The sequence below is a fragment of the Pelophylax lessonae genome (assembly GCF_965119305.1).
Source record: "Pelophylax lessonae genome assembly, chromosome: 2".
NCBI lineage: Eukaryota > Metazoa > Chordata > Amphibia > Anura > Ranidae > Pelophylax > Pelophylax lessonae.
The window spans coordinates 492,767,656-492,783,434 of record NC_138769.1 but is presented as its reverse complement, the minus strand read 5'-3'; the positions used below and the strand labels follow the sequence as shown (position 1 = coordinate 492,783,434).

At 41.2% G+C, this 15,779-nt stretch overlaps 1 protein-coding gene across 1 annotated transcript in view; it reads left to right on the top strand.

Moving 5' to 3' along the window:
* Positions 1 to 13,073, top strand: part of DNAJC3 (DnaJ heat shock protein family (Hsp40) member C3) — an 86,676-nt gene extending 73,603 nt beyond the window's left edge. Inside the window, exons 10-12 of the mRNA XM_082245317.1 lie at positions 8,661 to 8,793; positions 11,759 to 11,907; positions 12,758 to 13,073. Of these exons, the coding sequence (XP_082101443.1) occupies positions 8,661 to 8,793; positions 11,759 to 11,907; positions 12,758 to 12,915 (440 nt within the window). The 3' untranslated portion in view covers positions 12,916 to 13,073. The remainder of the gene's footprint in view (positions 1 to 8,660; positions 8,794 to 11,758; positions 11,908 to 12,757) is intronic.
* The last annotated feature ends 2,706 nt before the right edge of the window (positions 13,074 to 15,779 follow it).

Genomic DNA, 15,779 nt, shown 5'->3' with positions numbered 1-15,779 from the left:
TTACATTTTAAATGTCTTTGCTAACTACAGCTTGATTGGTAACAGGTTGCATTACAGTGCTGACTGCACAAAATCAAACAGTGGTGTCGTGCTCTCTCCAATGAATTCTTCACAGCATAGCATGGACAGGCAGTTGGGGAGTTGTGTAGTAAAGTGACCTTGACATTATGGTTTACCCTTGTGAGAACACAGACTACTGCGGTCTTGTGATTGCAGTCTTTAAGGCAAATAAGAGGTCAGAGTCCTCCAATTTTGAGTGCAAAGGTGGCCATTATCCATCTGCATTGAATCAAATCAGAAACACAGCCACCTTTAGAACCTTGAAATGGTCTAATGTAGCATCAGCCCTACAGTAGATCGACAGATCTTGTAGTTGCAATATCTTGTAGTTGCAATACTATTTAAAACATTGTGTACAGTGCAAGTGTTCTTTTAAGGCTGAGAGGCACGTTTAACATCCTTGCAAGAATGCACATACTTGTTACCCACTGCATCACTTACACAGCCCAATTTTAGCAATTGTCAGCTTGTTTTCTACCTAGTAGAAATTTATGGCTAGCCTACCTCAATGCATTTCAGGCCAACGTTCTGCAGGGTACTTGTACTTGGAATAGAATGCTCCTCTTTTTCTTCTTGTTGGTTGTTGATTTGTTACTTTCTTTCTTTTAACATAATGCTATCTGTCACACTTGCATTCACTCTTATAGTCATTCAGTAGTTACTAGAGTTGTGTTTATCCCAGTAAAATGAGATTGTCACATGATTGTTTGCTGGACACTGTTGTCCAATGCATAGATAAAAGGTGGTCTTTAATACGATTATATCTTCTTACTATACTATTGACAGTCTGGCAATTCCATTTCATCTGTAATAATAATAGGTGTTAGGGGAGATGTAAACACGCAGACTATCCTTTTCACTTCTGAGGATTATTTGGGAACGTGTCCGGTTATCAAGTCTCTTACACCAGCCCGTTTAATCAGTGTGGGTTGTATGGCAGTGCTATGGAATATCTGCTGTGTTTCTGCTAGTCACTAGGGACCTAATCCTTGATGTTGTACGAAAAGGTTAAATCACGCAGCCTGCTAGATATGCTAATTTGAAAGATGTCGTATTGACATTTGAATTTTAAGCTGATTGATTCTCGTTAGGAAAATTGTGACTGGCTTACTCTTGGGGATTTGTGTGCATAATGCCAAATCGTATTTGAGCATAATGGATCTTTATTTGGCTTTCAGCCTTTTTCTTCTGCTTATATGCAAGCCATGTAGAATATATTAGTGTTTTATGCTTCCAAACAAGCATGCTTTATTGTATGTTTACCCTGCCAGTTGATAAGAACGGAGAGCTCACTTATTAAGATTATCAGTCAGTACAACAAGTTTCTGATAAATGGTTTACAATAACTATGGCTGATAGAAGTGTCATCTTCCCTGTCTCTATATCAAGCAGAAGAAATGTTTATATTGGGAGGCCTAGATCAGCATCCCGCAGCATGCCTTCCACTTTGAGTGATCTGGATGAAGCAGGATTTATTTCCCCTTCAGATTATTCCTTCAGATTGACTCATTACCTAGATGCAGTTTGTAAAACCACTGCAGAAGTATGAACCGCTTACTTTGAAGTATTAGTGGTCATCACAGGTTTAATGTTTGTGGACCCCAAAGTCCAGGTCACACTGGTCATTTTGTAGCAGATAAAGAATATGTCCCTAGCACTTTTGTTACTAGGGAAAACAAATTAATTTCTTTAATCTCATTACAAATTCTGTGTAACAGCATTTGTGCAAGTGCCTAAAACCTCTTGCACAGTGCTGTACATATAAACATATGTAATCTACTCTAAATGTAAATCATTTTAACCAGTAGTAGACTTCTATGTAACAGGCAAGCCCTGAAAAATGTCTTTATACTTTTGCATTGGCTGTATTTACTGCGAATTGTGGCCGTCATTTTGGCAGCTAGGACTTGATCAGCAAGCTGACGCTTTCAGAACAGTGTCTAAAGTGTCAATAAAAGTTACGATGTAGCATTGTTGCTATTGCCACATGTAACTACTCTTTTATAGTAGATCAGGGGGATAACCTTTCATCAGTGTTTGGTGCCTGTTAAAGTACCCATACAAGTTTAAAGTGGAAAAAAAATCCTAATTGACCATCCCCTTTCCAGTTATTAAGTTTGCTGTATATTTTTTTTATTCACGTTTACTTTTTTTTACCATTTATATGTATTATTTTTTTCAATAAAGAAAAACTTCACTGGTTTAAAAAAAAAAAAAATAGGTCAGCAGCTACAAACGAATAGGAAAAGGGATGGTCGGCACTCAGGACACCAAAAAAAAATTAGTATTGCTTTTTTGAAAAGACATGTACAACGTTGTATAAACAGCCTATGCGTTTTGGACTTTCGTCATTGGCTTCTAACACTTAACAGGCCATGGAGTCCAGCACTTTCTTCCCCACAGTCAATTCTTGGTTAGGCTTCTGCTATTCAGAATCCTCTTGGATTTGGGAGCTGGCTGTGATGCGTGTGTTGTGTCCCAAAAGGCTCCCAAGAAGACTTCATTCTTGCATAGGGAGAATTGAGGAGAGGGGAGTGGATGTCTGTCTGTAAAACATATACTGTTTTGTGGGGTTTAACTACCATATTTATCGATGTATAACACACACTTTTTCTCCCTGAAAATCAGGTGCAAAAAGTGGTTTGTGTTATACGCCGACATTTTAATTTGGCTGCCTCGGAGGGGAAGGTGGGAGGATGAGCGTGGACAGATTAGAGAACAAGGACCTTCTGTTTACTCGTCGGCCTCTGTAATTCGATGTCCTGTATCCTGGACTGGCATTGGACCAGTGTTCTGTCTATCATAGGAGGTGGGACTTTGTATTAAAGAGGCCGCTGAGTAAACTGGGGATCCCCACTCAGTGTAATCTGATGTGAGGCTGCAGACGGGCGCTGATCTGGCTGCATTTTATGAGGCTGCAAATGGGCACTGATAAGGCTGCATTGATGAGAACTGACCCTTATTTTGCTTCAAAGTTTTTTTAAAAGTTTTTTTTTTTTTTTTTTTTTTCCCCCTAAAGCTTCCCTCTTAAAATTAGGATGCGTGTTGTTTGCCTGTGCCTGTTATACGCAGATACATACGGTAATTTCCAGGCTTGTGCATTTTAACGTGTGCAAAAATTGAAAACAGATTGCCCTGGTTTAAAAAGCAGCTAAAGCGAACCTTCACTCAAAAGTGAAGGTAGCGCTCATCCTCCTGGTTTCCCCCTGCCCCTAACATGTTTAAATTGCTTGTTTAGAACTGCGTTAGACAACTGGCTACTTTTTTTAGTAACCTCCAAGAGAAAAGAAAATTTGCAATACTGAGAAAAATTGCTTTTATTTCATGTGTAAATAGAAACGTAATTTTAGTGTAGCCTAAATGGGACACATTTTAAGAATAAAAAGTCAACTTTAGCCACAGGAACACTTGCTGGGCATTTTTATTTCCTTTTTACATCTTTTGTCTACAGATTGCATAGAAAATATAATTTTTTTCTGTAAGATAATGCCAAGAGAAAGCCTTGTTTGTACAAAACAAAACGGTCTATGTATTGATTTATCATAAATTATCTGTTGATATGGTAACTAAATAATATGTTAAGACGGCAAATATTATTCTTATTTCACAAGCTCAATAGTGTTTTGTAAAATAGCAACAATGTGAATAAAAAGCCAAATGTGGTGCAGTGCTCAAAGAAAATCCATATGCTAATATTTTTATATGTGCAGTGATTACCCAATAATTAAAACAAGTACAATACATCAGATATACACTAATGTGCAAATGTTTTAGGCCGGTGTGAAAAAATGCTGTACATTTTACAGAAATAGAAGTATTCATAGTTTACAGTAATCATTAAAAAAAAATGGAAAGTAAATGCACAGAAGAAAAATCCAAATCCATATTTGGTGTGACTACCCTTTACCTTCAAAACCGCATCAATTCTTGTAGGTACACTTGCACACAGTTTTTGAAGGAACTCAGCTGGTAGGTTGATTAAAACATCTTGGAGACCTAACCACAGACCTTCTGTCGCTGTAGGGTGCCTCAAATCCTTCTATCTCTTCATGTAATCCCAGACAGATTCGACGTTGAGATCAGAGCTCTGTGGGGGCAAAAACATCACTTCCAGGACTCCCTGTTCTTCTTTACGCTAGAGATAGTTCTTAATAACATTTGCTGTATGTTTGGTGTCATTGTTGACAGGAAACCACAATCGTACTACAAGTTAATAGTACCTTTTTTATAGGTTAAAGATGTACCCCAATACTAACGAAAAGGTTATCTGTGATTTGTAATGAGGTAATGGTACCCCTCTGTCTAAGGGATTTATTCCTTCCATATACCAACCCGTGCCGCCACTCTCCCTTCCGCACTTCCAGACACACACACACCGAGCCCGACGGGAGCAATGAAGATCCAAGTCAAAACAGGAACACAGGATGATACACCTCTCGTCTTTATTTCCTTGTTCAGTATCTTAAACACAAAATATCAGGATATGACCGAGCAATAGTTACAACATTGCACCAATAGGAAATGACCAACCCACTTTCATGGGATTGTTATGGACCTATTCATGAACCTTCTTAACACCTGTTAGTAAAACACATTTCTTACGGCTCCTATTTACACCTGAGCGTATTGATTTACTGGCGTTTTTTTTTTTTTAAAAAGCATTTTAGAAGTGTATTACAAGCGTTTTACAGCTATAGGTGTTTTTGTTTAGCCAATATAAAGCACTAGGGAGGAGAAAATTAGGGGTGGATAGCTGCTATTTGAGTGTTTTTACAAGCATTTTTCTGCTCAAGTCAGGTGTTTCTTTTGAAGTCTATGGGGTCTAAAACATTTGTAATCTGCCAAAAATAAGCTCATGTACTTCTTTGAGCTTCAGGTGACAGAACGCTTAGATGTGAACAGGGGCCATTGAAATGAATGAGATTTTGCTTGCTGGGGGTTTTGGAGCTTTAGAGCTGAGGGTTTTACAAGCTGAAAAAACGCTCGGTTGTGAATACACCTTAGAGCAGGAGTTCCCAAACTGTGGGTCGGGACCCACTGGTGGGTCGCGAGCTGCATTTGAGTGGGTCGCGATGAGCTGGAAATCACTGAGAGCGGGCCTGCTTAAATTGTGCTGTGCGAGCCTGCGCAAATTACAGAGAGCCAGAACAATCAAATCGCGATGGATTCAGGACCCCGCCCATGCAGTTTATGGAGGTTGGTCTGCATTTCCCACGAGGAGGATACTTGCATCAGTGAGTACGTATGTGGGCTGTTATGTAGCATATGTTCATGGGGTGCAGAGCTAGCTCCTCGGTCCTGCTGCCAGGATTCTCTCAGCTATAGCGGACAGAGACAGCAGCCTTGGTGCCATAGGAGGACCAGGTGGCCTGGCGGTGTCAGGAGTTCATGGCAGCTTCTGTGACCCCAGTAGAGGATCTGAAGGAGAAGAGCCAGGAAACCAAGACCAGCATAGAGCTACTCATCATGGAGACTCTGGGTGAGTTGTGCTGGGCCTTGGAGAGGGCAAACAGGGGCTTCACCTTCACTGTGGACCACTGGGAGAGGAAGGAGGGTGAGTGCCATATAGCCTTATATTTATTTAAATATTAAGTGTATAAAATTAATATTGATATTTTTAATTTAACATCCCCCTCCCTTTTAAAATATGCATTATTAATATTTGCATTTATATAGCGCCAACATATTCCGTAGCGCTTTACAATATTCCATTACAAGCAAGTGGGTCGTGAAAAATAACTGTATTCAGAAGTGGGTCTCGGCCCAAAAAAGTTTGGGAAACCCTGCCTTAGAGTATACGTCTGTGTGTTTATTGTACAACCATAAAGTGAGTTCCTATTATGTGCCAGACATATTTATCAGTATTTATGATTTTATATTCTTTAAACATATTCTGGGCATATTGCCAAACTGTCTACAATTATCTTAGTTATCTTAGTACCAGTTCAGTACCATAACATAGAAAATTCTTCTGTGTTATCACATATTAGGACTTTCAGCTAAATCCCAATGTTAAAGAACTCTAAATTTTTAAGTTATAGCAAAGGACAAACTGAAGCCAATGTTTAAGGGACACATCCTTGGTTATCCTGCTGTAGAATACATTTGGGGCCAATCGCACACCTCCCTGATGGTATGATGGATAAGTATTTGCCTGTATTTCTCCGCATTGAGGACATCATTGATTCTGACCAAATCTCCAGCTTCATTTTCAGAAATTCAGCCCCAAACTTGGACAGAATCTTCCCCATGCTTCACTGTTGCCTGCAGACACTCATCATCATTGTACTGTTTTCCAGCCCTTCAGCGAATAAACTGGCTCCTGTTATAGCCAAATATTATTTGGATTTTGTCTCTTCAGTCCTGGGTACCAGCTGCAATTTTCTGCACCCCAGTTCCTCTGTTTTTGTGCATAGTTCAGCCTTGTTTCCACATCGGAGGTTTGGCTTTTTAGCCGCAGTTTGTCCATGAAGACAACTTCCGGACAGTAGATGAGTGTACCTGGGTCCAACTGGTTTCCACCAGTTCTTTACTGATGGCACTGTTGATCATCATCTGATGTTGAAGGGAAGTAAGCATGATGTGTCATCTGCTTCAGTATATTGCCTTGGCCAACCACTGCGTCTATGATCCTCAATGTTTTCAGTTCCTTTGTGCTTCTTTTACAAGAGCTTGAAAAGTACATCTTAAAACCCCAGTCTGCTTTGAAATCTTTGCCTGAGAGAGACCTTGCTGATACAGTATAACTACCTTTTTGTCTTGTTGCTGTGCTCAGTCCTGCTGTGGCGTATGACCTGGGACATGAGTGTCTTCCAAATGGTGAAAAGCAAACATATCAAACATGGCCCCACAAGGGGATATACTTGAACCCCAGCGCAAAAAGAGCAATACCTGTATACAACCCTCAGAGGTAAAAGAACAAGGGGTGATAAGTAATAATTCTCAAGGCAATGTTCATGAAAATAAATACAATATAATGAATAGAGTAGAGGGGAGTACACTGTAACAGTGTCAGCAGTCTCTCCTGCAAGCGAGTTCTCGAGTTTTCCCACCAATGGCCAAGTAAAAAAAGATAACAGGGAGGGTGAGCGGCACTGCCTAAGTATAGTAGTGATGAGAAAATGAAGTAAAAAAAGCGGATTACGCTCACATACACATGGTATCAGTATGTTCAGTGGGGACCCCAGCTTCTTGAGAATACTCCAATGGATATAAAAAGATGGAAAAGAAGGGCAGCACACCACTGTGTAGTATTAATAAAAGGCAATGAACACAAAAATTAAGATATGCGCTTACATGTAGATAGTGTAACACAGGCATTACTCAATGTGTCCAGCAGGTGGCGGCCTTCTGATGGTCCCCAGTGTAGATGTATGGAGGGTGAATAGAGAGCTGCTCCTGGTGGATGGTCTTATCAGTGGATGTAAAAATACAGTGGCAAAAAGGCCTATATCCAAAACAGTTTTAGCTCTGGTATATCCCATAAAAAAAACTTTTGAGTGAGCATCACAATAATCCTCAGGCTATGTAGAATTTATCATTGATTACAATATTTTAATAAACTCCTTTTTCACTGTCTCCATCTTAAATGGTAGTTTAGCACTTATAACTTGGTGTTGACATGACCGCAGTTGTGATGTATTGATGCTGCTGTTACTTTTGTAAAGTATGAATGAAGTCCTGACTTCCTGCTGAGGTTATTAGTACCTGGACACTATATTAACCTGCCAGCAGCTGGTGGGTACATTTTCTTGACAAAGTTGTAAATGTGGTTTTGAGCATCTGTTTATCTTCAGTGGATGGTGAACGTTTTATGTGCAGTTTTTATTAAGGTACTTGTTGGAGAATAAAATATATTTATGGATATTGCTTGAAGCCTCCCAGGAAAGCTGAAAATGAATTCATGTGCATGTTGGTGTTCTGTGTGTAGGGGAAGCCTCCACTTGTGAGAATTTTACATTTGTAGTGGCCCTTCTGTCGTTTCCTATTGCTCGAATTTGAGGAGTAATGTTTGCAGATTCATATATTCATGTCATATTTCAGGACAGATTTGCACGAAGCTGTCAAATGTCTAAGTAATATAAATTGCTTGGCACCTCCTGCTGTCTTGCCGGGAAACGGCACAAAAGACAAATGTAACACTTGCTGAGCGAGAACATCTGCTTGGAAATCATCTGATGCAAATACTTTGTCTTACTTAAGACACCTTGGAGTCTTGGGCCTAAAATAGAACTCGGAAACCAATGGCAGTTACATGTCAGATAGAACGACTTGGAGGCAGCAAAGCATTGATGGATATTAACACTTTATGTCAAATAATGCATTTGTTTTTTTTTCTTTCCCGTCAACAATAAAAAGAGTTCACAGCTCCTGATTTGTTTAATAGACTTACAAAATATGTGTTGGGCTAGGGTTTGATATTCGATAAGAACAAGGGCAACATCTGTTAGAGCAGGAGGATTTCTCCAGGTGAATCTTGGAACACTCAGCTGGATCTGCAATTGCGCCTTACACTGTCTTGTGTTACAACAGTTCTGTGCTTTAATCGATGTGCACCAAATGAGTCCAAGTGTTATAGCCATTTCTCTTCTTTTTGGCAGCTATTCGGGACTATGAAACTGCACAGCATCACAGTGATAATGACAAAGATATCAGAGAGGGCCTAGAGAAAGCACAGAGGCTTCTGAAGCAGTCTTTAAAAAGGGACTACTACAAGATCTTGGGAGTAAAAAGGTATATTTTATTTTAATCTATTTCTTTGGTGTAATCCTAAACAAGATTCAACAGTTTTGTTTGCCTAAAATGCTCAGTTTTCTTTTACAGAACCTGGGGGAATGTTACTTGGGGAGCATTTACTTAAAGCTGCCAATCAGTTTTTATTTCAAATACAGAAAATATAGGATGTGATGCTGTAAACATTTTATCTAATTTTGCTCTCATTTTCTCTACTTTGTTATTTGGCATCCATGGTACTGGTTTGTCTGTTATGGCACTTTTCCACTGCAACTACCGGCTTGGCTCCACTCGGCCCTGCTTGGCTCTTTTTGGTTTTCCACTGCATGGTACCGGATGGTATGGTGTTGGAACGTTTCGGTACGGTTTGCTTTTCCACTAAAGTAAAGTGGGTGGGATAACAACGATTCTCTGATCAATCAGTGGCTAGTAGTGACAAACAGTCAAGGCTGCATGCAAAGGATTGTGGGATATGGTACCGGTACAGCCCTTTTGGAACCACAACTGAGGTGGTACTGTTTAAGCGGGCCGTACCGTTCGGTTCCATGTAGTGGAAAAACGCCACCGCACCGAACCGTTCCAACACCGTACCATGCAGTGGAAAAGCGCAAAAGCGAGCCGAACCATTCGGTTCCATGCAGTGGAAAAGCGCCAAAAGTTCAGGTGTCACAAAGGATGTGATTTACAGTAATTCCCAACAATAGTTTGCAGTTAGGGACTTTGGTCCATGTCACACTACCAACTTTGTAGCAATTACAAATCTGTTTTCTTGTTTTCCCTAGTGATTTATAGGTAGCTAGAAGTCTCTGCTTCATCATCACCAGCAGTTGCATTGGATAACACAGCTAGCTGCAGACATTGCCAAAAAGTCAAGTTTTTAGGGACAGAGCTGCAAGTTGCTTGAAATATTGGCCACACAGACTTTCCTCTGTGTATAACCAAAAAATATCAGCGCACAGTCAAAAAAAGTAACACTAGTAAAAGCAGCTATGCACTAAAGGTCAAAATACAAAAAACAATAAACAAAATCACACAGTAATGGGTGCAGCGCTAATAAACCAAAAACGAATATAACAGCGCAAGGAGTCCATGTGTATAATCAATATATAGAACCAGAAAAAATAGTCCATACAAGAGATCCGTGAGACAGGGATGTAAACACCGGTGCTGTCAGTGTGTCATCCACCACCACATAAATTGGCCTCTCACCTGAAAACAAAAATATCAGGGCGTATCTCTCCACTCAGCAGCCTCAATAGGTGTATGAATGATCCAGTACAGATGCTGATAACCCAACAGAGAAGGCTTAAATAGCCAGACAGAATCTCTATCCTTAGGCTCTGTGCAGTTTCCACGAGGTCATGGGATTGAAGGCAGGTTGGTAGCCTGGAGCTGGTACAAAGCCATGTTTGCTGTTGAAATATATTTCGAAGTGGCGTGGACCCCACTGTAGTCGTGTAGTCCCATCAAATGACTTAAAGATCCTAGATGACATTAGCAGGAGGATATCTACAATTATGTCATACACTTTGTGAGTTCCAAATATACCACTTCCTCAGGCGCTGTGAAACGCATGTAGGGGGTATCCCTTCAATGTAAAAGAAATTATCCAATTGTATTTGCCTTCTTTTATTGCCCCACAATAGATGATGCATGATCCTTATAGAGGACATAGGTTCTCGGGGCATTTTTAGGAGGAGATTCCCTAAAATGTAAAAGTGACTGAGCAGCAGGCGGCAAAATGTCCCACTTTTCTGCTAAATGGGATCCATGGTCTGCAAATAGTCACTTTACCTTGGACTAAACATCTAGTATAGTAGGTTGCCCTTGATCTGATCTGCCCTTTATTCTTCCTAGTGATGTGACTATATATTTCTAGACATAATCTCAAAGTATGTATGATATTCCCCTTTTTAATACATCTATTTTCATGTGCTTTTTTTTTTTCCTTCTTTTAGAGCTTTGTATTGCTTCATCGGAATGTTCAAATTTTTATATATTTTCTTTCTCTTCATTTATACCTTGAATATTGTTATCCTCAATTTTCCTAAAAATGATTAATAAAAGTTTGTAACAAAAGAAAAAAAAATACACAAGGCACTGTACCCACCCATACCAATTGTGGGCAGGAGGGGGGTTAGACACAGATCTTGGTGGCAATGAGCTTCTAATAGACTTCAGCAATTTTAAGCTTTGTTTGAGTCTTGTAGAAAGCCTGCTAGCAGCTTGTTTAAAGTGATATTTGGCACTCAAGTTAAGATCTTTGTTTCTTTAACCTGTTTTTTTCCCCGGGCTGAAGCCGTTGTGTACAGTCACATTGGAGCCCTAATCCTCCCCCCCCCTCTCTTTCACGTAAGTCCTCAGTCCCCCGTCCCCCATATCAGAGTCCTCAGCGCTCACCCCACCCACTTTCACACAAGAATCCTCAGTTCCTTTGGACCTCCCCCCCCCCCCCCCCCACATTCCTTTTCACATGAGAGCTCTGTCCCCTCCCCCCCAATCCCTTTTACATCAGAGTCCTCTCCACCTTAACACAAGAGTCCTACCTCCCAATCTTTACCACAGAAGGCAGAACAAGATAAATTGAGTTGGGGACTGTCCTCCTTTTCTTCTTACTCCTGGGGCTGCCCTGGATTGGCGTCATGCGTGTCCATTGTGCTGGTGGCTGACTCACCTGCACTATGGAAATGCATGAAGCTGTGCCAAATGCTGGATGCAGGGTGACATCCTTGATGAACACCGATAGCACACCAGGGTGCCGCTTATTTATTTTTTTAAATAACTGATCCCTTTTTCTGCTCAGCACTTCCCGAAATTGTGCAGACCACTGAATTTTGATAGAAATAGAAAAACAGATTTACTATATGCCAGAGGAACGAAAGTGTTCTGTAGAGAGAATTCTAATAATATGTAAACTCTTTCACATTTTGACTTTTTTTTTTTTTTTTTTTTAACTGACACACAGGAATGCCAAAAAACAGGAAATCATAAAAGCTTACAGAAAGCTGGCACAGCAGTGGCATCCTGATAACTTTCAAGATGAGGAGGAGAAAAAGAAAGCCGAGAAAAAATTCATTGACATTGCTTCTGCTAAAGAAGTCTTAACAGATCCAGGTAATGCTTAGTTACCTGCTATCCTTGTCAGTGTGTCGTGTCAATGTGTTTGCTTTGCTGGAGGAATAATGTAGCAGCATTTCATCATGGTGTTTGTGCAGTATGGAGAATGATATGAATTTGATCCTAGACATGGACTTTAGATTTTCTTTTGTATGGCTATCTGGGAAAGGACAGATTTGTGCTGTTCTAGTCTAGGAAAGAGGGTTTGAACTTTCTCTTGCTCAATGTATAATATTAATGTTCTTTAAAATAATTGTACCTACATAAAAGAAGAGAGACTCGTGTTTTAAATCTTCTAGCCAGCTATTCAGCAAAACTGGCAAAATGCATTTTTTCTATTTCCCCCTTAATCTTTATATAATTGTGGGTGTATATCTACTGCATTTTGTGTATTCATATATAGAGACTATAGTGACCGTTTAAGTGCAGCCTTAATGTTTTTCTGAAAGTCTCTATATTCCTTTATAATCCCTTGCTGTCTCTGAATACCCAGTAAAATGTACCCTTTTATATGTCAGCAGATGTGCACCCAGCTGCTCCAATCAGGGTGTAGCACTCATCAGACAGGCCTTTGATCATTGGCCAATATTAGACAAACTGTAAACCCATTAAGATTACCGTGTAGTTACTATTGTGGATGTAAATGTATGAAAATCGAATTAAATTACATAGTTCTATGTCCAAATTTAGTTGCTTCAATAAGACCCCAATAGAGCAGTAAACAAAATGCAGCATAATCTTTGGAAGCGACATTTTATTTAGACACATCTACTAAAAAGAACCAATTTAAAAGTCAGAAATGCTGTGGAACCCAGTCCTAATAACCAATTATGTCTCTTTTACACAGAAAAGAGAAGCCGGTTTGATGCAGGTGAAGATCCATTGGACCCAGAGAGCCAGCAAGGAGGAGGAGGTGCTCACTTTCATCGTGGATGGAACCAGTGGCAAGGATTCAATCCATTTGGCTCAGGAGGGCCATTCAGTTTTAAATTCAACTTCAACTAGAGACTACATTGGTGACACACATTTGCACCTTGCTAGGAGAGAGAATGCAGGTTTTGCTACAGTGCTGTACAGGGACTTCCTGGGAGATGGCTTGGAGTGTCTGCTGTGCAGGCTTCCAGCTCAGTGCAGTAAAACACTTTCAGACTTATTTGTACCCAGTATGGGGTAAAAAAAAGTATAGTCAGACTGTTGGAGACTGATTTGAATTAGAGTTTACCTGTTTTTATTTTTTTGCGCATTTAAAATGGCAGTGTTTCCAGAGGAAAATACTAAGGTAGCCATCCTGCTTTAGTAACGATATGACACAGAAGTATTCCTGGATGTTCAGCCCTTCGAAGATCTATCCAGAAACCAAATTGTATTCAAGTGAGTGTACCAGTGCCAAGAGTTCATGCCTCCAACTGTGATACTAAGAAGTGTAAACCTAAATGAAATACTTCTAGTAGGAATGGATGTTATCTGCATTTTTTTCTAATTATAATAATATTTTTGCAGCCTTTGTGCGTTCGCTGTGTTGGTTATTTATTAATAAATGTGTCATCCGGGAATGTTGATTAAAAAAAAAAGGTGTGAGACCTAAATGAGATATAACACATACCATACTTCAGCTGTACTCTCAATTGTTAATCATGTAAATGGTATTACAGTTAATACTGTGAAAATATATTTCTCTATCGCTCATTGACAGACGTAGTCTTCTTGATTCTCAAGAGCTGGGTTATGTTGTCTCCGCAGGAGTAGGACTAGGCAGAATGACAAAAACGTTCTGGCTCCACCCCAGGGGGCAGTCCCTGAGGGTATATCCTCCCTCTCTCTGCTACAGGGAATCGGTTTTTTTCTGTCTAGTCAGGAGTAAGGACCTAAGTTCCTTGCTGGGATCTTTTGGTCCTGGCAAGACTTTTTTTCTTTAAGAAAAAGACATTTTTTAGGTAGTTTTCTCCAGTGTTTTTTTCCTGTGAGATCTTCAAGCAAAAATGCCGGACTGGGCGACACTTGTGGTCACCCCAGCCGGCCTACGAGCGCGTGCAGACCAGGCATTGCGCTTGGTCGGCCGCGACATATTCAAGTAAGTATGCGGGGCCGGGCGACGGGCTGGATGTGAGATCCAGTGGTCACCCCGGTCTCTGCCTAAAAAGCGCGTGCAGACCAGTGCGCTGAGTCGGCCGCGACGGAGTCCCAGTAAAGGGACTGACTTTGCGAGTTAAAAGCTCGCTTGGACGCCAGGACCAGAGAGTCGAGGCGTCCACAAACCCCCACCTCGGTGGAGAGGGTATTATGAAGAGAGGGTGCCTGTCGGTTCGGTATGGTGAGTAAAACGTTCCCTTTTTTTCCTCATTTATGAGGCAGTATATATTATGGGCCCCTCCATATATGGTCAGTATATATCTGACACTTACAAGTCCCCCTTGTAATACAGCATGTGTTGTGGGAAGTGGACTTGGTTCAAGAGCTAACACTCTACCCAGCAGACTGTAAATTACAGCAAACATAGGAGGTATAATCCTACCTTATGTGCAGTGTATCTCTGTAGATCCATATGTCACCTCTCAGCAGAGTGCAGGTGGATGTGCTGGGAAGACGATATCGGCGGTCCGCCGCCATTTTGCCGTAGACCGAATGCATGTATGTCCTCAGGTCACGCCGGCCGCCATGTTTTTGGAGTCTTATGTCTCTTCTATGGGGGCGGCCATGTTTTGTGAGCCCAGCTTCCTCGTGGAGGGCTGGGAACGCCGGAAGGCGTACACAGGGGGCGGAGCCACGCCTTCTGCCCGGGAAAAAGCAAACAGCTCCTTCCAGTCTGTGTAAGACAGACGCTGGCTGCAGTTTGTTGGAAACTACACTGCATCGGTTGGTGAGCCTTGGGGGTCCCTCTCTCTCTCTCTCTGGGTCGAGAAGCAGGTACTCTGAGGGGCGCTATTGCGCTAGGGGGAGACACACAAAAAAAAAAAAAAAAAAAGGAAAGTTTTTTTGTTTATTGCTGGCAAAAGTGTCCTGTATTAACATGGACCCTGCCACTCATGTATCTCCTCCGGATCCCCTCGAGGGGTCTGCGGGATCCTCCAGCACCCCATTGACAATTGAATCTTTGTCAGCCATTATGGAAACTTTTGTGTCCCGGGTGGAAGTGGCTTGTCAGGGACAGGGCGCAAGAAAGCGACCCCCGCCTAACCCCTTATTATCTGAAACCTCGGATTCAGACTCTGAGCCTATTTCTGCAGTTGCAGGTACTTCATCTGGTATTGGTGTCTCGGGTCCTGTCTCTTCAGACAGTGAGGAGGATGTTTCGGCATCAGCCATAGCCCGAGAGGAAGCGTTGGTAAACGCACTCATTGTATCTGTTCAAGAGACTTTAAGGTTACAGGGTATTCCATCAGAAATAGCTGAAACTGAGATCCCTTTTGGGACTAAAAAGCGCATCAAAGTGGCAAAGGTTTTTCCATTGCCCAAATGTTTTGGCAATCCAATCGATGAAGAATGGCGTCTGCCAAAACGCACTTTTAATATTTCCAAACGCATTGACAGGCGTTATCCGTTTGAGGAAACCCTTATTAAGAAATGGACAGAACCACCTGTGGTGGATTCACCAATTGCTAGATTGAATAAAGCCACGGTTATTCCTTTGGAAGACGCTCCGTCTTTTAAAGATCCAGTGGATCGCAAGATAGAAGCTATGTCTCGCACCATGTTTTCCTTGATTGGATCAGCTTTCAGGCCAATAATTGCTATTGGTCTGGTTTCGCAGGCTGTAACTGAATGGACCAAGTGGTTACGCCGGGACTTAGAAGAAGTCCCTCAGGCGGTATCAGATTTGTTGGAACAAATGATACAGGGGTTACAGTTTGTATGTGATGCGGCGTTAGACG